General features: G+C 48.5%; 2 protein-coding genes across 2 annotated transcripts in view; both read right to left on the reverse strand.

Annotated features, from left to right (window-relative positions):
- The window catches only part of LOC116649155 (multidrug and toxin extrusion protein 2-like), a 53,809-nt gene extending 46,314 nt beyond the window's left edge, over positions 1 to 7,495 (reverse strand). Inside the window, 3 exon segments of the mRNA XM_032431683.1 lie at positions 848 to 916; positions 7,099 to 7,200; positions 7,334 to 7,495. Coding sequence (XP_032287574.1) covers positions 848 to 916; positions 7,099 to 7,200; positions 7,334 to 7,495 — 333 coding nt within the window.
- Positions 7,496 to 9,289: 1,794 nt separating this feature from the next.
- Positions 9,290 to 26,993, reverse strand: part of LOC116649156 (multidrug and toxin extrusion protein 1-like) — a 36,732-nt gene continuing 19,028 nt past the window's right edge. Inside the window, exons 11-17 of the mRNA XM_032431685.1 lie at positions 26,218 to 26,326; positions 26,026 to 26,101; positions 22,250 to 22,319; positions 21,637 to 21,769; positions 12,648 to 12,742; positions 11,854 to 11,923; positions 9,290 to 9,875 (exon numbers count right to left, since the gene is read on the reverse strand). Of these exons, the coding sequence (XP_032287576.1) occupies positions 9,640 to 9,875; positions 11,854 to 11,923; positions 12,648 to 12,742; positions 21,637 to 21,769; positions 22,250 to 22,319; positions 26,026 to 26,101; positions 26,218 to 26,326 (789 nt within the window). The 3' untranslated portion in view covers positions 9,290 to 9,639. The remainder of the gene's footprint in view (positions 9,876 to 11,853; positions 11,924 to 12,647; positions 12,743 to 21,636; positions 21,770 to 22,249; positions 22,320 to 26,025; positions 26,102 to 26,217; positions 26,327 to 26,993) is intronic.

A 26,993-nucleotide genomic window follows, 5' to 3' on the forward strand; every position in this document is an offset into this window, starting at 1 on the left:
CATCTGTCCCTCCACCCACCCACCTGGCCATCCATCATCCATCTATCCAACCAACCATCTGTCCACCCATCTACCCATCTCTGCTTGCTTCTCTGCTTTCCTCTCACTCATTCAACAAACTTCCAGGGTACCCACTACATAGCAAGCACAAGGCTGAACCACAGGGATCCAAAGACTGAATGGGAGAAAGCCTTTCTCCCCAAGCACCTCGGATCCTAGTAGGGAAACCACTATGGTTGTAAAGCGGATGGGTGAGATGGAAGACGGAGCCAGGAGTAAAAGGCCTGGACCAGAATCTGACCTCTGATTATGCTAGCACACCAACCCAGAGTTCCCAATCCCATGACAGCCAATGAGGATGGAAAGAAGCAGATTCTCTGCTACACATGGAGATGGGAGATAAAGAAGGATTCTGATTTGAGCAGAGGGTGGTGTATTCTTGTGAGAGAAACAGTTCGGGTGGGAAAGCCTGACGAGTTTAGTTCTGGTCGAGCTGAGTTTGAGGTGTCTGGGACGTGACCGACATTCAAGCCTGGCCCTCAGGAGAGAGACATGGGGGTGGGAGAGGGAGCTGTGAGTCTTCAACATCGGGTGAGGGAGGACAGTTTTAGGGTGGGAGAGATCACAACGGGAGAGAAGAAGGAAAACCCAGCCCCACCTGAGCACACAGGCCCCGAAGACACAATTAGGAAAGCCGACCCTCCTTGTATCTGCAGCCGTCAGCAGCATGGTATTTGACAAAGAAGAGGCAACAAAAGCCACGGAGGGGACAGTCCCCTACGTTGTGTCCCACAGGAAAGGGAACTGACCACAACAGGCGTGTGGGGGAGGGCAGGAGGGGCCTCACCTGAGACATGAGTGTGTCGCAAGCCGAGGCCAAGCCAGTCCCCACAGAAATCCCAGTAACGTTCACAACCTGCAAGGAACAAGAGAGTTGCAGCCAGGACTCCGGGGCCCGGCCGGGGCAGCCTCGAGGCCAGCAGGCCCCTCCACACCAAGGAGTGACGTAAGGCAGCTTATCTCGAAGGAGCACCCCGCGATCCCACACTGAAGGCCTTCCACTGTCGACTGTAAACACAACTAAAGCCTCCGACTAACGGATCCCAATCACTTCGAGTCAACCAGCGTGGGTCACAACCTAATTTTTCTCAACCCAGCACCCGTTACAGCGTCTACGTGAAAAAGTTGTGACTGATACCTAACAGCAATGCCCCTGGGCTGCGACGTGCATTTAATAATAACGACAACAAACCCGCACTGAGCGTATGTGACAAGAAGGCCCCATCCCAGGCCCCTACCACGCGAGGTGTCGTGAGCACTACTCCCATCTTACGGGTCACTTGAACAAGTCACGGAAAGCTGCGTTCATTCAGCTGGTGGCCTGAGGCTGGGAAGTCTGGCCCCAGGCTTCAATCCTCTAGTGAGAAACGGGGACTCATTCTGTGTCACCCTCTCGCCTCGGCCTCACCCGGGGCCCCTGACCATTAAGGGCACAGACAGTAACCTGCAGGTAAGGGTCAGAGCCCAAGGTGCTGTTTTGCAATGACAGGGGTTGGGGAGAGCTGGAGGCCCTCGTTTTCATCCCCGGTCTCACATTTAGCAGGGAGGTCAACCCCCACTGAGTTAGCTTCTTGGCTGACCAAGGTCACGGACTCTAGCCCCCCGGGAGTCAGTGACAGGCCACATGCAGAGTGAGTCCCCTGGGCCCTGGTCCAGGGAGCAGTAGGAGGAGCCCACACCCAAGACACCCTGTGCTCTGCCTGCCAGTCCAGGGCAGCGTCGGGGCTAAAGCTCCAAACACGCCTCCGCCTTCCAGGAAAAGAAAGGAAAGCACGGCTATTCCTCTTCCTCGACGGCTTCTAGTGTCTCCCCAGGTCAAGTCCGTTGTCAGAGCCTGCCTTGATTCCCGTCACGGGCTGCTAACCCTGAGCTCAGACATCATCCCTTCCCCCTAAAAACGACCGCCTGCATGCTCAGCTGGTCCTCCACTTCACCCAAGGCTACAAGAGACACTCCTCTGACTCAACATCAGGAAAGGCCATCCTTCCCCCGAAGAGATAGCTCAGTAACATCTGGGGCGTGCTGGGAATTTCTGGAAACTACCAGGGCAGGGAGTCCGGAGGGCCATCTGCAGCTTCTCCCGTGCGAACCCCTCCCAGCTGAGTCTTTTTCTATCCATGTTTCTTTGACCCTATCCTACCGCTAATTATTTACCCTTCTGTCTTGAAGGTATTTTTATAAACCAATTCAAACTCTTCATGAAACACGGTTCTCGGGGCGGGGGGGGCACCTGGTGAGCTCAGTGGGTGGAGCATGTCACTCTTGGTCTCGGGGTCATGAGTTTGAGCCCCATGTCCGGGGGAGAGGTTACTTTAAAAAATAAAATCTTTTTTTTTTTTTTAAAGTTCTTTTATTTAAGAAACAAACACTTTGGGGCGCCTGGGTGGCTCAGTCAGTTAAGCATCGGCCTTCAGCTCAGGTCATGATCCCGGGGTCCTGGAATCGAGTCCCACATCAGGCTCCCTGCTCAGCGAGGAGCCTGCTTCTCCCTTGCCCTTCCCCCTGCTCATGTTCTCTTTCTCTCTCTCTCTCTCTCTCTCACAGATAAGTAAATAAAATCTTTTAAATTAAAAAATATACATATAAAAAAGAAACACTTTTGTAAGTCCTCTCATTCCAGGTACAGAATTTTTCACAAGGCAAAACACTCTTAAACGTATCTGGCTTTCATGAATAGTTTTCTTGATATTGGGCCTGCTGTTGTCTCAGCAATTAGTTCCAGTTTAACAGCTGGTTAAAGGCACAGTCTAACCGCCCACTGCCCAAGGAAGGACAGGCACAGACCCCCTGACCTCAGACCTTAGCTACAGAAATTCCTCTCTTTGGGATATACCAACCTTCCCACATTCCCTTTTCAGGCCTATTGACTGAATTTTAGGTTTCTAGTTCCTCTGTACCTATTAATCCTTTTCTTTAAATAGTAGGAACTCTTCTTATGCTCTTATCATCGGGTGACTTGGGACGGAAAAGCATAAAGGAACAGCACTGGGAAGATGATCAGGAGGTGCCCAGGTGAGGCCCAGCTCACAGTTCCCCAGAACTATGTACTTCTCTGAAATACCCGCTTGGGCCAGATCTATGCCAGGAACCAGGCTTGGCAAAACTTAACATGAGCTGGTAGATCAGCAGGAGGGCATATAGAGACAGAGAATGTGGCAGAGCACCCCAAGGACAGGCCCTGCCTGAGCTTCCCTTCCGGGAAAGCGTTCTGCAGATGCCCCTAAGCCGCGTCTAGAAGGATCCGCCCCAGCCTCACATGCAAGTCAAAGAATGCAGTGGGCAACCACAGGCAGGATGCCCCATGCCTGGATTTCACTGTCTGGTGACGGGACCAATGAAGGGGGTTAAGCCGGGGAGTGGCTTGATTTTTTTTTTTTTTTTTTATGGCTGGGACCGGAGGAGGACGAGATGGGAATCAGGGCCGGGGAGGGGCGGCCCAGGGCTGGCAGGAAGGGTGAAGGCTGGGCCAGGATGGTGGTAGCAGGAAACAGAAGAAGAGGAGTCATTTTAAGAAAGGCGGGAAATGAAGTTAGCAGGGCTTGCTGGCCGATGGGGAGGTGGGGTGTAAAAACAGAGGGGAGTGTCTAGGTACTGTCGGGGAGGATGGCCATTAGGGCTTCACACATTTTCTGAGTGTGAGAGGATCCTGGCGAATTCAAGCCGATAGATCCTGAGGCGCTTAGGCACGGGCAGGGGCACGTTGGTCAAGGAGGGAGACACAAATTTGAGAGGCACCAATGAACAGGAGGAGGAGGGGAAGAGACAGAGGTACGCCTGTCAGAGGGGCGCAGGAGAACCGAGGAGAACTAGCAGTGGAAGCAAAGAGGAGGCAGAGTCCCCAGGAGGCCAGGAGATGCTGAGGCCAGGTTAGGGAGAGGCCTCTAGAGAAGGGAGAACAGGGGTGTCACTGACAACATTAGTCAGGGTACGTTAAATAGAGTGGTAGAGAAATACAGGCCAGGCTGCAATGGGGAGAAAAGGAAATAGAGACGTAAGACAGACTTTCTGGCAAAGAGCATAAGTGGCTAGAGGCCAGACAGGGGGCTGGGCAGGGAGACAGGCAGCTGGAGATGGTTTTTACAGAAAAGGAAAGAGTTAGATATGTTTATCAGAGTGCAGAGGGACCAATTAAAGAGAAGAAATGGAAGAGGAAGGATGGTTCTGGAACACAGGCAGAAGGCTGGTCTTGAAGAGGGGAGTAATGGAGATCCGGTGTTGAAGGGCAGGTGAGGGGAGGTCAGGCATGGACTGGCCCACCATCCCGGGAAGGAGAGAAGATGGCGGGGCCACGGCATGGGAAGACCCCACGAGGTCAAAGGGCAGGTAGGAGGTGTGGGGAAGTGACAGGATAAAAGGTTGCTAGCGGGAAAGTAAAGTTTAAAACATCTACCGTGGGTCCATGCTGAGGGACGAAAATGTGCAGTGTGTGAGTCCTGAAGTGGATTTGGGGGGTCCCGGAAGCCAGTGAGATGGAGGGAGGTGGGGCCCACACACCCAAAGAGATGAGCACGCAGTTTGATGAACACCGCCTTTTCCGGCCACTGGATAGCACTGACAGGGAGAAGTACAGGATGATACATCTGGAGGGAATGTCCAAACACAGGCACTGCAAAAAGACAGACTATTCAATAAAGGGTGTTGGGAAAACTGGACAGCCACAGCGCAAAGAATGGGACTGGGCCACATTCTTACACTATATACAAAAAAATATCTCAAAGTGGATTAAAGGCCTGAACACAAGACCTGAAGCGATTAAACTCCTAGAAGAAAACACAGGCAGTAAGCTCTTCGACATTGGTCTTGGCGATGATTCTTTGGATTTGACACCAAAAACAAAGGTAATCAGAAGCCAAAACAAGCAAGCGGGACTACACCAAACGCAAAAGCTTGCGCCTGGTAAAGGAAACCACCAACGAAATGGAAAGCCAACCTACAGAATGGGAGAAAATATTTGCAAATCATGAATCTGATAAAGAGTTCATCTCCAAATAGATGAAGAACTCATCCAACTCAAGAGCAAAAGAAGCCCAAACAATCCGATTAGAAACTGGGCAGAGGATCTGAATAGAAATCTTTCCAAAGACAACACACAGATAGTCAACGGATACTAGAAAAGATGCTCAACATCACTCATCCTCAGGGAAATGCAAATTAAAACCACAAGGAACTATCACCGCACACCTGTGAGGGTCTGTGACAGGAAATAACATGTGTTGGAGAAGATGGGGAACCTTGTGCGCTATTGGAGGGGATGCAAACTGTTGCAGCCACTTGGGAAAACAGTAGGAAAGCTCCTCAAAAACTTAAAAATAGAACTACCATATGATCCAACAATCCCACTCCTGGGTATTTAACCAAAGAAAACGAAAACACTAACTCAAAAAGATATCTGCACCCCCATGTTTGCTGCAGCATTATTCGTAAGCCAACATCTGGAAACAACCTAAGTGTCCACTGATGGATGCATGGATAAAGAAAAATGTGGTCCACACCCATGTGCACGTGCATGCGTACACATGCACAGTGGAATATCATTCAGCCATAAAAAAGAAGGAAATCTTGCCATTTGTAACAACATGGATGGACACTGAGGGCATTATGCTAAGTGAAATAAGCCGGTCAAAGGCAAATGCCATATAATCTCACGTGTGGAATCTAAACAAAGGAAAACTGAACTCATAGAGACAGAGAGCAGACTGGGTATTACCAGAGATTGGGGGGGGGCCTACAAAATATGTAAAATGTGGGGATGCAATGTACAGCATAGTGACCATAATTAATAATACTGTATTGCACATTTGAAAGTTACTAAGAGTAAATATTAGAAAGATTTCATCACATGTAAAAAAATCCGTGTAGAGTGACAGACGTTAACTAAATTTATTGTGGTGATTCTTTCACAATATATACAAATATCAAATTGTTACATTATATACCTGTATGTCAATTATATCTCATAAAAAAATTAATTAAAAGAAATTTTTAAGAAAGGACATGGGGAAAGAAAGGTTTGGAAGCTGTGATAGGAAAAGTTAGACCCCCAAATGTGGGCCCTGTAGAGAAACAGAGAGAAAGTGTCCCTTCAAGTTTCCAATAGTAACCCACTGTTACTATCTGTTCACAGCCAAAAGAATGACCAGGAGTACAAGGTGTCTCGGGCTACAATGGACCTATGTGGGGAGAGGGGTCAAGTTCATCGTCTCCAGGGGACACAGTAAACAGCCTGTATTTAAAGCTTCTCTGCTTTCTTGACTCTTTCTAGAGGCCCCATCTAAACTTTGAAAGGAACCAGAAATATTCCTTCACCTGAATTAGTTCACTCAATAACAGACCTGTAAATAAAATGTCTGATTCCACATACTGAAGCCATCCCAACCATAAAGCTGAAACGAGAAACTTCTGTGGTCCCGCCACAATCTTAGGGCATATAAGCACCTCCGGTGGGGACGGAGGGGACAACTTCTAAGACTGAGAGAGACCACCTTTGCCATCACCACCTTGGAAGTGTTTTTCACTTTCTCTGAAAGCCTGGATGAGACGCAAGAGGGAGGCACCTTTCCACCACATCACTAACCAAAACCCAGGGACAGAAGACTTCAAAGGAGGTGCAATTTCAATCCACGGCCCACAGGGAGACACGTTATTACGAGTGTGAAATACTGCGCCCATGATGAATTGTGTAATTCGGAGTCATGGCAGACAACCTACATCACCTCTAAGTTCTTTGGTTTGATTTTATAACGGGAAAAAAAAAAAATGCGGTGCTGTTCGATTCACCAGCACAGTTTCTACCATTGCTACCAATTCCTTGCAATCCCGGGCCGCTAGGCCACGGCGGGATGGCTACAAAGACGAGAACTCCTCCTTAAGTAGCTGACCCAATCTTCCTTCAAATCTAAAGATAAGGCAAAGCAAGGTACCCCTGGGTCAAGGTCCGACTCTGCAAGGGAAGACAGCAGCCGTGTAATACAGTGCAAATTCCGAGGCTTTAGCACGGGGTCGACCCCAAAGAAAAGATGAAAGCAACGGAACACCTACCGACACCGCGAGCGTAACGGCGTCCAGCTCCACTTTGCCCAGATGCCCGCAGAAGATGGAACTGACGACGCTGATGAGGAAGATCATCAGCTGCGCCAGGAACTGCCGAGGGAAAAGGAAAGACAGCACGAGCTGACACCGACCCCGCCCGCCCGCCGGCCCGGGGGGGGGGGGGGGGGGCCCCCGGGGGGCCGGGGCCGGGCCGCCGGCGGGGGGGGGGGGGGGGCGCACTCACCACGGGGCCCGCGAGCGCCACCAGCGCGGCCGCCTCGTGTCGCACGTCGGGCGGCAGCGCGCCCCGCAGGCCTCGCAGGCAGCCGCGCCAGCCCGGGGCGTCGGGCCGCTGGGCGCTGTCCGGGGGGGCTGCGGCGGCGGCGGCGGCGGTGGGGGGCTCCATGCTGGCGCGGGCACTGGCGCGCGGGAGGCGGCGGTGGGCTGGGGGCGGCCCCGCCCCGCCCCGCCCCGCCCCGCCCAGCGCGCCCGCGGACCTCCCCACCTGCAGACGCAGCTGGGGGTGGGGATGGGGATGGGGCGGGGGAGGTGGGCGGGCCGCGCCACCCGGGGCGCCCCCGCCAACCGTCGCGGTGCGCAGATCCCCGGGGGCTGGGGGCGGGGCGCGAAGACCCTGAGGGGTCGGCCGCGATCTGGGGGCGTGGGAGGCCGCGTGGGGGGCGCTCTGCGAGGACAAAGGAGACTGTAGGCCGTTAGAGTGAAAGACGCTGGGGGGGGTTCGGAGAGGGCGAATTCGTAATTCCCCGCTCCGCACCTCCGGAGCGCTTTGCTGCCCTTTCGGGTGACCTCTCCTTCTGCCTCGGGTTACGGGTGTGTTAAAAGTATTCCCCCGGGGATGCGCTCCTCGCAGGCAGTTTGGGATCGGGAGATAAGCCTCCCCATCCCCCATCCCCCATCCCCGGGGCTCCTACCTGACGAAGAGGGGCAGATACTGTGAGAAGTCTCTAGAAGGCTAGGGAGTATCTGTCGGAGACCGGAGGAGGAGGGTGTGTATGAACTTCCTAACAAAGAACTGAGAGAGGAGACGTTGCTGGGGCCCAACCTTAAGGGCAGGCCTTTATCTTCGCCCCTGCAAAATGGTCCTCCAAGAAGCAAGCATTTGAGGGTGGAGATGCCTGAAGGTGGCCCTGGGTGCTTTTTACTCGTGGTAGCAAACTTTTTTTGATCTGGTCCATTATCTGTTCTTTCAAGGTAAAGGCCAGGCCTAGCTCTTTGTATCCATCTAAGCACCCAGTGTACTTAATACTGAGGCTTGCTGCGGGGAAGGCTGAGTCCAAGTAGGACTTGGTTACTGCTTAATCCAAGGCCACTATTTAAGTCTTGGGCTCTGACCCCGGAGACGAATTAGCAATGGTAGTTTGGACTTTCACAGCTCCAAAGACGTGAAGGGAGGGGGGCGGGGAGGAGGGAGCATTCATGGAAACCCCATCCTTTTGAGACACAACTACACAAAACCTCCTGGATATACCATGTTTGCCACCCAAAGTTGGGGTGCCTTTTTGGTGCATTTTTTTTTCCTTTTTAAAGATTTTATTTGACAAAGAGCACAAGCAGGGTAGTGGCAAGCAGAGGGAGAGAGAGAAGCAGGCTCCCTGCTCAGCAGGGAACCGATGTGGGGCTCCATCCAAAGACCCTGGGATCATGACCTGAGCCAAAGGCAGACGCTTAACCAACTGAGCCACCCTGGTGCCCCGCTGGGGTGCCTTCTTAAAGACAAAGACAGGACCCCCGCCCCTAGCCTCCCCTCTCCTGGACCCCTCTTTTCATTTCTTCTGCCTTCCAACTTTACAATCCCCCCTTCTATCAACACAGGAAAGGGTCTGACTTCTTCCTTTGCCTGGATTAGCTCTTCAAACCCTTTATTCCGCTCTGTGTGAGGCCTACCACTCTAGAAAAATGAAGTGCTGGTTCTCAGTGAGGCCCACAGCTTCCTCTTTGTCTCTGCCAATCCATGTCAGCCCAAACAGATTTTAAAACAGGTCCTTAACAGGAAGCTTGCTCATCAATGCCACCTGACTCCTTTCTGCTTAATCTAGGTCTTCTCCCCTTTTGGTTTCCTCAAGCGACACCATTGCCCATAGCGCCTGAGATGTGGATCCCAACTGAGTACTAACGAATGCCATTCGCCCGTTGAATAATCACTGAAGGCACAAGGGAAGATATATTGCAAAATACATTTTAAATAACTCAAACAGTAGGAAACCTTAAGCACTCCGTACAGGGGTTTTAACTAAAGAAACAGAACTATCAAAGTTATGAGATGAATGCAGTCACAGTACACAGTGGTCCTTGGCTGAGACAATGGTGCATGAACTGAATGATCATCACTCTAAACTTTCACACTGTCTTGGACAAGAACATAGTTTGTACCTTAGTTCCTTTTCTTCATTAGAAAACGTTAACTTTGCACTCTCAATTCTTGAAACCCATGGGCACAGTTGAAACTAACCTGAGAACAAATTCCCACCATTGGGCCTATGAATTTTTCTAAGTATCACTTGACCTGACTCTCCCTCTCTCTTTTGCCTATCACTCAACTCTGACATATACTCTCACTAAAATCCCTACGAGCAAGACGGAAATGACCCCCAGGAGCAGAAGCCCACGCCGCACCACCAACTGTGTCCCAGTCAACATAGTCTCGTCCCTTGGATCGGCCTCAAGACGTTCTTCTTGGCTCATCTGCTGGTCCAACTGAGTCTCAGCTCTTCTTCCAACAACTCGCATTAAAATTCCTCCACGGTTCTCAGGGCCCACTGAAGCGACTGAAGGGAAAAAGGAACTTAGTTAGCAGTGTAAAAGGATATTTTTTTCATTTGTATAAAAGATGCCATATATATGTGTTCCTAGCCGGGGGAAAGTTTATTCAGAAAGTAGTTGCTACCTTGGATAAATAAAAGAAATTCCATCTCAGAGGACCTCTCTGTTTGTTCACTCACAAACTCTGACTGAATCCTATTGTTATCGGCTTGGGTCTTCTAGGGAGCTCTGCCCCACCACAAGAGCTAGAGGAATATGGGGGCTCTCGAAGTTAAGGTTCATAGGGGAAGTTTTCAGGGGGCCAACACTCATCTAATTAGCAGTCCAGAAGGACAACAAGGCCAACGGAGGAGAAGAATAACCAAAGAAATAATTCAAGGCCATCCCCAGAACTGAAGAGAGATGAGAATCTTCGCGTAGAAGGCCTACTGAGCATCCAGCAGGATGGTGACTCAGATGGACATCCAGTCTTCCCACACCTCCCGAAGGAAAAAATAAAGGCAGTTAACCTAACAGAACAAGAAGATGATGGGCATCGGACTTCTTCGTAAAGCATAGTGGATATTAGGAATGTGACGATGCCCTCGCAGCTGTGAGAGAAAACAATTTCCAACAGAATAACACCAGCTCTCACTCACAAAATGCTTTCTCCTCAACGGGGGAGTCAGCTTCTCCCTCTCCCTTGGCCCCTCTCTCTCAAATAAATAATCTTTTTAAAAAAATGCTTTTTCCACATCGGGCATCGTTCTCAGCACTTAACATGTACGAAGCTCACTTGCCTCTCACGACAGTAGTATGAGGTACTATGACGTATTATTACCCTGCTTTTATAAATGGTACATGGTAGAAAATTTGGACCAATCATCCTCTGAAGATAATTATGAAAGCTGGACAAAATAAAAGTATCATCTTGAAAGTGTCAAGAGTGCTACCAAGGCAACAAAAAGTCACCAGGGCAAGATCTAGGGGAAGCTGGAGACCCAGAGTTGGGAGCCAGCCTTTGGGGCCGCTCTGGACCTGAGAATTCTCCATCTGGACTGAGCAAAGCTTTGGGGAGTTCAGTCCCTACCGAGGAAAACCCCTCTGTACTTCAGGCTGAAACTCAAAGGCTGTGTCCAAGAATTAAGGACGAACCAGAAGTCAACCAGCCCTCACCCCTGTTGCCTCCCAAGTCAGCTGGGTGGTCCAGGAAACTCAGTTGTTGAAATTGCCCTACACAGCTAGTAACCCTAAGAGTTTGACGCAAGCAAAGGAAAATCCTCTCTGAAGACCGGTATCATCGCTGGCTTCCAATTACTTCTACAGACAATGTTCAAATACAAGATCGGGAACACAATCAAAGATAACCAGGCACACAGGGGACCAGACAAGGTAAACGAGAACTATGGGAATGGCAGAATGGGGGCCAGCTGTCATTCAGCCAGCCCGTGAGCTCAAAGGGGTTCGGTTAGAAAGAAGCAAGGAACAGAGTGTGAGTCCATGACTCACTGCCCGAGGAACTGGGAATCGGCGGGGGCGGGGGGGGGGTTACTAATTGGACAGAAGGAAAACAATACCCACAGTTGCATGCTGCCCCCCAGAAGCAACAGTTAAAAACAATAATCTGTTTAAAGCCCACCTGTGTGTTGGCCTGGGGGATGGGGAAACCCCACGAACACAAACATGTCAGTCTCTCCAAGATAAGGTCACAGCACAGGATCACCAAGCATTAGAAATGCCTGTGAAATGCTTCTATGAGTAAGCCAAGGAATGGATGACCTGCAACCTCTAATCATCTATAGTAGTGTATTAATATCTGGAATGCAAGCAAACTACCAAGTCTGTTTACCTCAGGTTTGTGTGACTTTATCATTTGTTTCTGAAACTTTATTGCCCGAGTTCAGTGGGAGCTCATGGCAGCAAATCTGGTTGTGTCCCACCGATGGCCCCTTCAGGACCCCCCGGGAGAGGCCTGTTCCAAGAGCTGAGGCAGTTACTCCCTACCTGGGTCCTGACAGGCAGCAGAAGTCCCATCCTGGGCCACAAGGAATCTCAAATTGGCATGGATCTGAGCCTAGAAGATGAAACTCGAAGTAAATCCACAAGGCTTTATTTAGTGTTAATAGAACATAGTGTTAATAGAACATTTGACTTGACTACCCAGTGTAGGAAAAACCAAGGCATTTTCTTTAGCTGACATGTGGTTGGAGCTTCTCTAGTCTGTAAGTATGGAATTGTCTTTCCGAATGATTGACACGGCATCCGTGGGTGGGGGAAAGATGGATGGAAAAAGCACATGAGGGGGAAGGCGGGGCCCAAGATCATAGAATCCCTTCCTTGCCCTTCCCTTTACCTCTTTTATCTACCATCTATTTTCAGACCCACACTGACCCTAGCAAGTTGGAGAGACAGATGGACGCAGGTATCTTCATGAAATATTTGGGGATCATAAAAAAGTGTCAGGATAAATTCGCTGGCATTCCCACCTATCTCTCCTGTTCCAAAATTTCTTGTCCTAAAATTGGCTTTTCAGGCGTAAGGGTGGTAGCTTAGTATGAGACGCAAGGAAGAAAGGAACCCCTATTTTTTTATTCAATGCATAAAACAAAGGGGAATGGATTAAAATCCAGGGTCATCTGGCCCTTGGCGTCTGAATTAAATGCAGCTAAAACAACAAAGACAAAGTAGGATTGGCGATAAAAGGGGAAAGACCCTTCCAAAATGAGAGAGCGAGCCTGAGCTGATTGTTTGTTTTCTAGGACAGGAATTTTTACCCGGCCAGCAATGAGCATAGTTACCTCCTCACAGGCTTTTTTCCAATTTAGCCGAGCAATAAAGCCGAGAAAACACAGAGACTGCGTGATCGCACAGATGATGATCCCTGACCACAGACCTAGAAGTGGAAATATTTAACAGAGGTTAATTCCGTGGGAAACCGGCTGCCCCTGGGGAATAAGCTGGTCCCATGTCACTTCTGAGAATCTGCTCTCATGGCCTGGTGTGGAGCCCACAGTGAGCCAGAGACCTCGCACGTGCTCTCTCCTCTGGTTTCCAGAAGGTTCTGGGAGGCCCAGGGCAAGTCCCTGCCCAGCGTTCTGGATCTCAGACCTGACGTTCAGAGGCTATTTTTGGCCTGTGGGAGCCTAACAATTAAGAGAAGTGCCAGTTATAAGGAAATGAAGTTCCCAGGACAAACTATTTCTAACTTCTAAGAGTTCTGTACTTCCGAACTGCTATGTTCTATTTTCCTAGACTGACATGTTCAAAATGCAGAGGTCAGCAGCCTTGTATGTTCCCTCCCTTGGCGCTTCCTGCAGGCCCTTACGGGCTTTGGGCACAGACTTCCAGAGCTCCCAGGACACGGTCATCCGCAGAGAGAGATGACCACACAAAAGGAGAGGCTGAGTGGGAATGGAAGACGGGAAGAGCCTTGTGGATCCCAAGGTACCATCACACTCTACCTAGTAAACCCACACAAGACACAGAGGGACGCCCCAAGCCAGGAGGGTTTCTTTGGTCAATGGTGAGGAACTGAATATTCAAACGGGCAATCGTCAGACCGTAGGTAAAAACAGAACTCTGATCCACAGCCTACAGCAACCCGTCCAGAAAACCAACCCCTGATCTACAATAAAAAACCCACGAAGCCAGCCGGGGACACATCAGACTCCAGGGACAATCCAGGGAACTAAATCATAACTTCTGCAATAACTGACCCAAAATAGCCACGACTTGATTAGTAATTGACACCTTCCCTAATTTTCGTCCCTGCTTCCAACTTAGGACCAACCAGAGAGAAGCAAACGTGCACCCCTGACCAATCCCACCGGACGCCTCAGTTCTACCCAGCTCGCCTCCAGCTTTCCCAGGCCATCGGGTCCACCTGAGCCCTCCCCTTTGTCCCACGGCAAAGCTCTCCCACCCCTCTGCCTGCCTCTGGGTCTCTGCCAAAATCCAAGTGCTGGTGGCTGACTCGCTTGCCGCAAGCTCAGAATGAATGGCCTTTGCTTTTTGCATCGAGCTGGTCTTTACTTCCACAACCCATCATGGAGGCCCCCCAAGACCTGGCCCATGCTACCAAACATGGACCCCAGCATCCAACCAGATGTGGAACCCACAGAGGCTCCTTGTGCCTTTCTGCTCGTGGTGTGTGCAGTCCAAGAGGACGTGGTAAATTGGGGCCAGGTCCACACCCCAATCTCTTTACAGTGAGCTCCTTGGCCATTTCCTCTTTGGTTTGGTACCTGGATACCATTGGTTCCCATTTGTTTGGTGTCCTTGGTGGTGTCAGGTCATTCTTTTTCATCCTTTTTGCTGTGTCTTGTGCTATTTTTTTGCGGTGCTGGGTTAAGTGTTGTCACAGGCCAAGACTAGAGTCCAGGACACAGCCCGTCACGTGCGCCGATCTCCTAGACCCATGAGTTTGTGGTTCTCACCCAACAGGCATCCATTTGGACCAACTCTGCTGCGGGCTACCAGGAAAACCAGAGGAGGTTCTCCTGTTACAGTTTCGGGTCCTGAGACCTTGGCCTTGATCCAGAGAGCACTCTTTTTTGGTCTTCCGCCCGCCCATGCTACCTGTCGTTTGGGAGTCAGAGAAGGTGCTGATATGTCAACAATAGCCACCCTTTTGTCTCCTTAGGTCCGTGAGAAAATTAAAACTGAAATCGGAGCCCTCATATGAAAACAGAACCTGATATGAAAAATTGCCCTTGCGCTGAACGACAACACCTGGCAGAATACTTGGAAAGGACTTTGGGACAAAAATGAGACAAGACCCAAAGTAAACGTGGGGCCCTGCGGAGAGACAGCTGGGGGGCCCATCCCCCAACCGCCCCCAGCCAACCACCTACTACAAGGACAACTTGCAGATACTGTGAACAGAAGGGACACTAGGAAAGATAAACCAAGACAAAGAAAAGTCTCTTGTTTCAGGTCAGCGAGAGTGCTTGCGGAAGGCAAAAAGCACTCATTAAACACTCCAGGGGAATTAACTGTAAATATAGATGGTCATCGTCATCAACGCCTGATGGACGCCTGCCACTCTTTCTATGTACAACCCTGTCACCCCTGCCCAACCTCGGCCTCAGGCTATACATACCACACGGGTGATTGGTATTTCAAATAAGCCACAGATTTTCCCAATCTCCCAATCTTTAACTGGAACCCTTGAACCCTTAAGAAACACGCCTTCCGGGGCGCCTGGGTGGCTCAGTCGTTAAGCGTCTGCCTTCGGCTCAGGTCATGATCCCAGGGTCCTGGGATCGAGCCCCACATCGGGCTCCCTGCTCAGCGGGAAGCCTGCTTCTCCCTCTCCCACTCCCCCTGCTTGTGTTCCCTCTCTCACTGTGTCTCTCTCTGTCAAATAAATAAATAAAATCTTTAAAAAAAAAGAAACACGCCCTCCTGCTGTGATTACCACCCCTGCAGAATTTTAGAGGCAAAGACTGACTTTGCAGATGGAACTGTGGTATCAAAGGCACACCGGAGGGAACCATGTCTTGAGGTCCCAGAGGACTCCTCTATTCATAGTCAAGTCAGGGCTGTTCTGGATAGACCTTGCCTCCTCTATTACATTGGACGCGGGCCCCAGACACGGATCTTGACCCTGCACCTGACATTCCATGGCCTTAATATTCTACTGACATAGCCCAATAATTGCAGCAAGATGCGTAAAAGTTCAGATGGCTCCTACCAAATGCTACCTAACCTCCTCCAGCATCCCTTCAAGGCAAACGAAGGGAATCAAACCTAGAGCTGAAAGTCATAGCTAGAGGTCTTCTCATTCCCTGGACTGGCCCTTGTAACTGCCACTAAAAAAAAAAGAAAATCAAACGAATGAAGCCAATTGATTTACGCCAGACCTCGGGGTCATCACCAAGATGGTGATCCCTCACTCACCACTAATACCTAACCCAGTACCATCCTGACATCAATTCCGCCGGAAGCCACTTGCCACAATGTGCTGGGTCTCGGGTCTGCCTTGCTCACCGAGCCAATAACGCTTTGCTTTCACTGCAAAGGACAGCACTGGATCCGTACAGTCAAGCCCCCCCTTTTTTTCTCCGTTCCTCAATCAAGAATCATAAACACCTAAATTTCCCTTGTGATTCAGTTCTGGTACACGTGGGTACCAGAGCTCCTACTTTGTGCAGAGGAGGAAGCCCGCCTTAAAAAATCCCGTTTTCTTGTTCTTAGCCTTGGCACAAAAGGGACACAGTTTCAAAAACAAAATCACAATTTTGCGAGAACACAGTTCATTTAGGGTCTGACCTATGTAGGATTTCTAGGTTTAGCTGGATATTGCAGACAGCAGGAGCCAAATTTCCCTGAGATTGCAATACCTCTTTATGAATTGACTAAGTCCAGAGTGACGGGCCCTCTGCTCAGGAGGCCCCTACATAAACAGGCTTCTGGAATCTGAAGAAGGCTTCTCTACATCCTCTTTAAAGCCCAGGCATCCCTAACTACAAAAAAAGCCATTTTGTCTATTTGCACCTGGGCCATCTGGACAAACCCTTGGGGTTTTAACTCAAGCTCAGGGAAACCATCCAAAGCCCAGTGTTTACCATAGTCTTACTCCTGACCCCAATGCAAAGGCTTCTCCCTCTTGTCTTCAGGCAATAGCTTCCATGCCTCAAAACCTGTGGATGCTTCTGATGAGCAAGTTCTAGACTCCCCCCCACCCCCAGACCTCACAGTTCCTCATGAAGCACAGATACCACTGCTGAGAACACACAGCATTTTTCAGCCAGCGGATTAACCGCTTAGGAGATTCTGTTGGTACATCCTTTCCTCTCACACTACCATTCGCCCCCCCAACCCCCCTGAGCCCTGCCACTCCCCTAAACTCCCAGAAGCAGGGCAGCCTGGTGATTGTCTTCCCTGCACTAGGGAACTCTCCGTACCTCACTCAGCTTTATTCGAGACCCTTCTTGACAACTCTGACCTAGTAGTATTTGCTGGTGAATCGCACCTTAGCACTGAAGCTGGACGTTATCAGGCAGGATGTCTACCCCTAGTGGGAGCTCTCCTTTGGAATACAGTCCCCTCCACCTGCAAGCACCACGGACGGCAGACCCTACTGTGCTTCCTAAAGCACGTCAGCCAGCAAAGACCAGAGAAGAAACATATGTGCAGACAGCAGATTGATGCTTTTGGAAAAGCAGCCCCTGATTTGGGGGTGCTTGGGAAACACAGCGGGTTTCTCTCTTCTGCTGGAACCCCCATCATAGATGGACAGCAAGTTAAGGAACTTTTTTTTTTTTTAAGATTGATTTATTTATTTGAGAGAGAGAGAGAAGCATGAGCGGGAGGGACAGAGGGAGAGAAAACCCCAAGCAGACTCTGCGCTGAGCACAGAGCCCGAAATGGGGCTCGATCCACAACCCCGAGACCATGAACCAAGACCAAAAGTTGGGATGCTTAACCAGCTGTGCCGAGGCGCCCCAAGGAGCTTTTAAATGCACTTCTATTTCCCAGACAGGCGGCTATTTTAAAGGTTGTGATCCACGTCGGACAAGAAAATGTGGAAGCTGAAGGAGACCTTCACACATCATTTATGCCAGTAAAGCTGCTTTAACCAGGCTCTAGTCCTATGTGAGGCCTCAAAAGATCAATCTCTGGAGAGTTCAAAGAGGCCATTATAAAACATCAACGGGGAGTCTGCTTCTCCCTCTGACCCTCCTCCCTCTCATGCTCTCTGTCTCTCATTCTCTCTCTCTCAAATAAATAAATAAAATCTTTAAAAAAAATTAAAAAAAAAAAAAAAAAAAACATCAACGTTACGGGGCGCCTGGGTGGCTCAGCCGGTGAAGCGTCTGCCTTTGGCTCAGGTCATGATCCCGGGTCCTGGGATTGAGTCCCACATTGGGCTCCTTGCTCAGCGGGGAGCCTGCTTCTCCCTCTCCCTCTGCCTGCCGCTCCCCCTGCTTGTGCTCTCTGTCAAATAAATAAATAAAATCTTAAAAAAAAAAAACTATCCTGTCTTCATCACCCGCCATCTTCTGGTAAAAGTAGAAAGGACCAATGTCATCCTTAAATTGAAATTAGCAAAACTTTCAGAAACCCTTGAGCTCCCTTGGCCAAAGGTATTCCCAATGGTCTTGCACCCTATATACAACATACAGTCAACTCCCTCGGACACATCGGTTATCCCCTATGAATTAGGAACTGGAAGGCCTGTGTCTAGGGATTTCACCCCCAATACCAGACCGACCAGACTGACCGGCTTCATGCAAACTATCACCAGGGTCCTACCGCCAACAGCTTAAGGCTGCCTTCCACAACGTCTTCCTAAACAGCTTCTTCATAATCTTTACCCAGGAGAATTCATCTACTGGAAAAGACAGCAGAGAGAAACTGCTCCTGAACCTTGTTGGAAGGGACCCTATCAGTGGTTGTGATGCTGGTTGGTTGCATTTTCTCCCAAGTCCTGAATGTTTCTGTGCAGCCGCTCTCCCATGGGTTGATTGCCATGATGGACAACATCAAGGAGCTCAAGAAGACCTTGCAATACAGTTGACTATGAAGATGATTAATAATCCCAATGAAGATCTGGCTCTCTAGTTTTCCCTGAATACCCTGAGTCTCTAGTTTTCCCTGAAAGAGAGACTGAGGTCCCGAATACACAGACAAGGGTCACACCATATATAAAAAAACTATGATCCACCACCTGCATGCAGCAATATACCCAGGAAACCCCGATCTATGACAAACACCCCCAAAGCCAGCCTGCTACCCATCAGATTTGCGGGAGGCCACTGCTATCTCTCGGGATACTCCAGGGATCTCAACAATAACTTCCTTAACAGTTGACCCCAAATGGCCAGAACATGATCAGTAATTGACAGCTTCCTTAATTTTTGTCCCTGCTTCCAACTTAGGGCCAAGCAGAGAAAACCAAAGCTGCACCCCTGCCTGACCAATCACACAGGATGCCCCACCTCTAGTCATCCCACCTCTTTCCCAGGCCACCAGCATCCATATCAGGGTATACCTGATGCTTTCCCCTGTTCCCCACCACGAAGCTCTCACTCCTCTGCCTGCCTTTGGGTCTCTGCCAAAACTCTAGTGATGGTGGCCAAGTCCCTTGCTGGAGCAAGCTCAGGATAAATGGCCTTTGCTTTTCCCATTTGGCTGGTCTTTATTTCCACAGCCATCGAGATCTAGGTAAGGGCAAGGTGACTAGACTGGGTTTACAGGTTCAGGTAGGCAGATTTGGTGCATAGTTTACGCTTCTGCTCCTTGATACCAATCACCCCCATATCACGTTTCAGGAGTGATCAGCCCGATATTTAGAAGAGTAAAGTTGATGGCCACCTGCCATTCCTATAAGGAACTAATAACAGGAAATACACACACACACACACATATCAGTGTTCCCAATCCATAAAAACTACCAGTTCCAGTGTTTCCAATCCATAAAAACTACCAGCTTACCCTACCCCCCTAAACAGAAAATAACCAGCTATCTCTAGCTGTAATTTGAAAGTGATGAGTTACATTTCCAGGAAATTCACTATACACCGTTTAAAAGATTTTTGACTCAACCTAGAAATCCCAAAACATGATGAGTATCAGAATCCCCTAGAAAAGTGTGTATTTGAGGGCGCCTGGGTGGCTCAGTTGGTTAAGCGACTGCCTTCGGCTCAGGTCATGATCCTGGAGTCCCTGGATCGAGTCCCGCATCGGGCTCCCTGCTCGGCGGGGAGTCTGCTTCTCCCTCTGACTCTCCCCCCTCTCATGTGCTTGCTCTCTCGCATTCTGTCTCTCTCAAATAAATAAATAAAAAATCTTTAAAAAAAAAAAAAAAAAAGAAAAGTGTGTATTTGAAAAGCCTCCCAGGGGATTCTGATGGGGACTTCATAATTCGCTGGAGCTGCCCGAGAGAGTATTAAGGGTAGCCTTATGATGCTTGTCCTACACTCTGTGTAGATACACTCTGGACCCTACCAATGGTGACACAGTATTCGAAACCAGTTCGTATTATACTTCTTTTCTGGAAGAGGTGGGTGGCAGGGATTGACTAGAGTCTTTTCACGGAGCCCTCACCTGCCCAGAGATCCCAGCGTTTTTTAAACTGAGATATAACAGACATATTAGTTTCAAGCGTGCAACATCACGATTCAGTATTTGCGGATATTGCGGAATGATCACAATAAATCTTGGTAACCTTTTGCCACATATTGCTACAAAGTTCTTTTTCTGACCATGAGAACTTTCGAGATCTGCTCCCTTAGTAACCTCCAAACATGCAATACAGTATTGTTAACTATAGCCACCATGCTGCCCATTCCACCCCCAGAATGTACTTTATAACTGAAAATTTCTCCCACGGCACTTCTTTTAAGGGATTCTTAACTCCCTCTACTTTGCACATACTAGGTGTGCTTTTCTCAAGTGAACAAGTGGGCCTTGTACAGCACTGGGAACATAAGATAAGTGTATATTTTTATTTTTTTAACTTATTTTTTTATTTTTATTTTTTTAGATCTATATTTTTAAGTAGGTTCCTCTACAATTTCCCTTAGCTACGCCACTGGCGAATCCAAAATATGAATAATGCCAGAAACTCAGCTAAATAATTTCCTGCACCATGATGAAAGTCCAGTGAACTTTGCATTGGCAACTCCATTCTTCGAACATCTCCCGTATTTTTCATTAAAATATTATTGACCTTGAGAACAACGTGCAGCATAATGGGATGGGGAGTTCACTCGAGGTATCAGATGACTTCTTACCGCTCCGGACCTGCCAAGTACTGATGGATAAATAAGTCCATCACTACTTCACCCAAAGATAACATGTTCAGGTTTTAATAGAATCATTTATTAACTGCCAATGTATTCCAAATAATTATTTTAGAAATCAAAGCTGGGCAGTCTTTTGTTTCCCTACTCTTTTAAAAGATCAGCTCTGGTAATTCCAGATGCTGTGGATTAGGGTCTTTCCTCCACAGGTGGTAAGGTGATAAACAGTCCCCCCTGCCTTCTGTAATGTTCACACACATCACACCCATGCCCTTCGGGATGAGACCTGCAAGACACATGGCTTAAAAGGTCATACCAGGCAGGAGGTGGAAGGTATAGAATGGCCATGAAGGTGACTTCCAGAGCACAGCTCCAGGTGCGACAGGGGGGCATGAATGTATACAGACATTCCCACACCATGTACGTTGTCAGAGTTCTGGAAGAATCACAGCAAGGCTGACCCCTGGCCTCTCCCGCCTCACCCCAAACACTCCAATAGGGCCAGTTTATAATGGCCTCAACTCGTCCTACAGACTCGCCCTCAAGGTCTCACCATAAAAGGGCTGTCACCAAAGGACAGAACTGGGGCCACCAAAGGTACACTTCTGAAGGTGTCTTCAGCACTCCTGCTGTCACCAACGTGGAAGAAGTGAGAACTTGATGACACAGGACAGGGAGAGGAGTAGAAAAGTCATCCTGGGGCACCTGGGTGGCTCAGTCGGTTAAGCGACTGCCTTCGGCTCATGTCATGATCCGGGAGCCCCAGGATCGAGTCCCATATCAGGCTCCCTGCTCTGCAGGGAGTCTGCTTCTCCCTCTGACCCTCCCCCCTCTCATGCTCTCTCTCTCTCTCTCTTGTTCTCTCTAATAAATAAAATAAAATATTAAAAAAAAAAGAAAAGAAAAGTCATCCTGCTTTGCTCAAATGCATCAGTGTGGAAGAGGAGTAAGAGGGGCGTGAACTTCCAGAGCCAAGTCTCCCAAAAAAGCCTACATGTTCCAAGAGTCATTTTTGGGGCCCGTGGTAAAGGCTTACCAACCACTCCCATTCTGGCTACGAACATCAGCGAAATCCCGACGGGGAGACCAATCATGTAATACCCAATGGTATTGACAATGGCCCCAACCCTCTGGTTGCCGCTCCCCCGCAGGACACCACCACTTGTGCACTGTAGGCAGAAAACATCCACCTGTGAGAACGTTGCCAAGGCTTCGGAAAGACTCCCATCCCGAGCACGTCCCATCCCGAGCATGTCCCATCCCGGGGGGACTCGGACTTAAAAATCCATAATCACATTATCAGTGTTCTTGTCAAGCGAATACGCTAAAAATATTCAGTATCACCTACCTGCCCCACCCTAGCTGCTCTCTTCTGTTTAAATTTACCACCATCAGAAGAAACACATAGATCATAAAGGTGCTGAAAGGGAATACTGCAGGGTGGCTGGGTGGCTCAGTCGGTTAGGCGTCTGCCTTCAGCTCAGGGCATGATCCCAGGGTTCTGGGATCGAGTCCCTCATCAGGGGCCCTGCTCAACGGGGAGTTGGCTTCTCCCTCTACCCCTCCCTCCCCCACTTGTGCGCGCGCTCTCTCAAATATAAATAAATAAAATAAAATAAAAAATAAAGGGAATATTGCATAATACTTACAGCAAGAGCTTCAAACAGATAGGAAACAGCAGAGAAGGGCATCACCTGAGCCACCAGGGCAACGATTTCTCTGTTAGGAGAAGAAAGCACATGGTGATCAGGAGTAGACAGACATGTGGGGAAAAGCAGACTATGTGATTCAGGTGATGGCACTTGGCTTCTACATAAACAGGAGAGGCTCGTGCATTCCAGCCAACACCCAATTCGGGGACAATCCTACTGTTTCTTGGCCCATAGGGGAAACCAACCCTACAATGCATCGCATGACTTTTAGAAGAAATACATAGTCCAATCAGCTGATGCAGACAGTTAAAGCAAATGAATTATTACTCCACTGCCCCCACAAAAACATAAAATTTGGATTATAATGCCATCTTTCTTTTAACATGATTCCATGCATATCTCTTCCTGTGTCTGGATGAAGCACAACAGAGAGGTTAAGGTTCTCTCTGTGGAACCAAGGTGAGCAAATTATAAATGCCATGGATACAGTTTACAGAATTATCCGTAGTTCCTAAAAATAGTCCTTAACCTCTACAGCTACAGACTTTAACACCTATACTTGAGGAGAAACTAGAAAATGCTGCCACTGACCCAGGGAGGCAAAAAAAAATCCATAATACTCTTGAGTGATTAACAAATAAGCCTAGAACATTGTCCGGCAATAAATATTTGTTGAATGAATTAAAAAAACAAAAACAAACAAAAAAGAAATCCAGCACGGAACAAGACAATCGCTCCCCCCCTCCAAAAAAAGGACAGAAACACAGTTCTTTTCTTCAGGTGGAATTTTATTTTTTGAATAAGTAACATATGCAACAGTTAAAAGAAATCAAACAACGTGAAAAGGGTATTGAGAAAAATCTTACTTCCATTCTGTTCCCAGCCCACCCATTACCACCACCGCCCCCGAGACGAGGCAACAATCCTTGGTACTGTTTGTACTTGTCCAGATACAAATGCATACTCTTATCTTCCCCTTCTAGTCTCCGTCATTTCATGTTCTAGCATTCTCTGCATAATGTTCCACAACTTGATTTGTCCACCTGATAGGATTATATTCACTTTTATAGTCTATCAAAATGCACTGTTTTTTATATGCTGCCGAATTCTGTCCACTAACATTTTATTTTGGATTTTAAGATAGGTATTAATAAGTGATATTGGTCTGCAACTTTTTTTCTTGTACAAACTTTGTCAGATTTTGGTACCAACCAATGCTCTATTTTTGCTTCCTAAACGGAACGTGGAAATTTTCCTTTTTCTGGTCTCTGCAACAGTTCAACAGTATTGGAATCACATTTTAAAAGGTTTTATAAAATTCTCCTTTGGAACCCCCAGGGATTAGTGCTTTTTGAGATTTTTAAAATAAACATTTCTTATTTCTTCTAAGGAAATCGGTCTACTTAGACCTTCTATGTTTTCCAAGGTAAGTTTTGGTAAATCATTTTCCTAGAAAATTATTTATTCCTTCCAGATTTTTTTAAGTTTACTTGCAAAAGTCATGCAAACTAGTCTCTCATGGTTTAAAAAAATCATTTTTTTTTTAGTAATTTCCCCCTTTCTTACTTTGCGTCGAGAAGCTCTCTCCCTTTTTCCTCTTCGATTAGGTTAGCTGTCCATGTTGTTGTTAGAATCTATGTCACCAATTCACCAGTTTCCGTTGATCCTAGCCAGTTCATAAATAATTTGATTTTGTGGGTTTTCTCGGTCTCATAGTATCATCAAAGATACGGTTTGTGGGCCTTTTGTTTTCCTTGCTCTTGCCTGCCCTGCATTGATTTCCTGAAGTGGACAGACTCAGGATCAAACGTCTGCCCTGTGCCTACTGAAACCATCAGCACACATACGCATCTGATAACGTTAATTCTGATTCCCTTGCAAGAAAACGAGAATGATTTCTGGTTGCTCTTCCATTCACTCTGAAGTGAGGGACACTTCAACATCGTATTTCCCCACAGCGAAATGGCTGAAACTGAAAGAGGACAACCCAACACCAGAAGGCAAAAGACAGGGGCGCCTGGGTGGCTCAGTCAATTAAGCGTCAGCCTCTTGGTTTCGGCTCAGGTTGTTATCTCCGGGTCGTGAGATCGAGCCCCGTGTTGGGCTCCATGCTGAGCACAGAGTCTGCTTAAGATTCTCTCTCCCGGGGCACCTGGGTGGCTCAGCTGGTTAAGCGACTGCCTTCGGCTCAGGTCATGATCCTGGAGTCCCTGGATAAAGTCCCGCGTCGGGCTCCCTGCTCAGCAGGGAGTCTGCTTCTCCCTCTGACCCTCCCCCCCTCATGTACTCTCTCTCTCTCATTCTCTCTCAAATAAATAAATAAAATCTTTAAAAAAAAAAAAAAAAGGGCGCCTGGGCGGCTCAGTCGTTAAGCGGCTGCCTTCGGCTCAGGTCATGATCCTGGGGTTCTGGGATCAAGCCCCACATCGGGCTCCCTGCTCAGCGGGAAGCCTGCTTCTCCCTCTCCCACTCCCCCTGCCTGTGTTCCCTCTCTCGCTGTGTCTCTCTCTGTCAAATAAATAAATAAAATCTTTAAAATAAATAAATAAGTAAATAAATAAATAAATAAAATCTTAAAAAAAAAAAAAAGATTCTCTCTCCCTCTCCCGCTCGTTCTCTCAAACAAATAACCTTTAAAAAAAAAAAAAAGTCAAAACACAAATACCTGCAGAATGAACTGGGAACGGCAGTCCTATCCACCAGCTGCTTTTCAAATCCATGAAGGAAAAGTCAATTTTGCATTTTGTAATTGCTGATAAAAGAACCCCAAATCAGGGGCACCTGGGTGGCTCAGTCAGTTAAGTGTCTGCCTTCGGCTCAGGTCATGATCCCAGAATCCTGGGATCAAGCCCCGAATCGGGCTCCCTGCTCCGCTGGAAGCCTGCTTCTCCCTCTCCCTTTGGCCCTCCCCCCTGCTTGTGCTCTCTCCCACTCTCTCAAGTAAATAAATAAAATCTTAAAAAAAAAAAAAAAAAAGAATCCCAGATCAGAGTGATCCTCACAAGATAGACACATAGTCAAAATGCACCCGTTAGTCTCACTGATGAAAGCAACTAACCCAACAGAACCCGAAAACCTCAGAGCGGATCCATCCCTTACAAGAACTCTTCTCGGTAATCAGTCTGATAATGTGATTTGAGACAACTCATTAGGGAGATTTTAACTTCAACTGGAACTGACGAGTATATTACGCAAATTGGACACACCAGGCACTTGGGCCAGATTCTGGATACCAAAGTCATTTGTCACTGGGAACGAAATAATTAACTGGACGTGTAATCAATGGGACCAGAAAGGGGTTTCCTTCTTTAAAATAGACGCATATGCTCGGGCGCCTGGGTGGCTCAGTCGGTTAAGCATCTGCCTTCAGCTCAGGTCAAGATCTCAGGGTCCTGGGATCGAGTCCTGCATCGGGCTCCCTGCTCAGTGGGGAGTCTGCTTCTCCCTCTACCTCTGCCTATGTGATCTCTCTCTCTCAAATAAATAAATAAAATCTTTGAAATACATGCATATCCTGACCTCCAGCAGCATCTATCCACACCCGGGCCCAATACATTGGTATTCTGGATGATAAATTAGCTCCTAGAGTTAATCTTTTCTTCCCAGGTAACAGCGATGGGTTTCTGATCTTGCAAATGGCTCAGGGACCCCCCCCGCAAAAGATGCAGCACTCCCAGGAAGGCATCTACCCAACCACTTCTTCACCGCAAATTTCACATTTCAAGAAACTCTAAAAAAAATAAAAATAAAAAAAATAAAATCTCCGCACTCACCGGTCCGTAGTGAAAATGTACCCCACAAGATCCTTACAGCCTAACATCAGGACACAAAAGGTTACAGCGAAGAGTCCTGGAGGTAAAAATGGCAGAGAGACAGCACAGTGAGAAAGGAGGGCTGCAGGGAACTGGGGCTGAGCTTCCCGCGCAAAGACCTTTCCAGTGATCAATGACGGAGACTCTAAGCACCTGTGACCAGCAGGGCGACAGCTGAGGACTTCTTGGCCTGCTCGATGTTTCCGGCGCCCAGCGCGGTCCCTACCCGGACGCTGGCAGCCACACCGAAGCCTGCAGGTATCTAAAATGCAAAAGGAAACATGTAATAATGACAAGGAAAGAGTGAGCGGGGAGCAGAGATGCAGCCCTGCCTCTGGGCTCAGTTCTGAGCCCAACCGTGAACCTTCTCCAGGGCAGAGGGACCTGGTAGATCATGCTGCACACCTCATTGGTAAAACTCAGTGGGAAAGTTCTGAGAAGGCTCATTTGCAACATCCCCTTGGTATAGAGGGGTGCCCCCAGGCTAAGGTGAATCGGCATCACTCACTGGGCTTCTAAGGTATGCAATGGGAGGGTCCTGCACAATCGCATTCCTCCTCCTGCCTGTGGGAGGATGCACTGCCAGGAGCCCAAGCTAAGTCTGAAAGACCATCAAGGGATTAAGTTTAGAAGACAAGGGCGCCTGGGTGGCTCAGTCGGTTAAGCATCTGCCTTCAGCTCAGGTCATGATGCCAGGGTCCTGGGATCGTGTCCCACATTGGGCTCCTTGCTCAGCGGGGAGTCTGTTCCTCCCTCTCCCCCGTACCTCCCCCAGCTTGTGCTCTATCTCGCTCACTCTAATAAATAAATAAAATCTTAAAAAAAAAAAAAGTTTAGGGGCACCTGGGTGGCTCAGTTGGTTAAATGACTGCCTTCAGCTCAGGTCATGATCCTGGAGTCCCAGGATCGAGTCCCGCATCAGGCTCCCT

This window comes from Phoca vitulina, unplaced genomic scaffold (assembly GCF_004348235.1).
Source record: "Phoca vitulina isolate PV1807 unplaced genomic scaffold, GSC_HSeal_1.0 scaffold47, whole genome shotgun sequence".
NCBI classification, from domain to species: domain Eukaryota; kingdom Metazoa; phylum Chordata; class Mammalia; order Carnivora; family Phocidae; genus Phoca; species Phoca vitulina.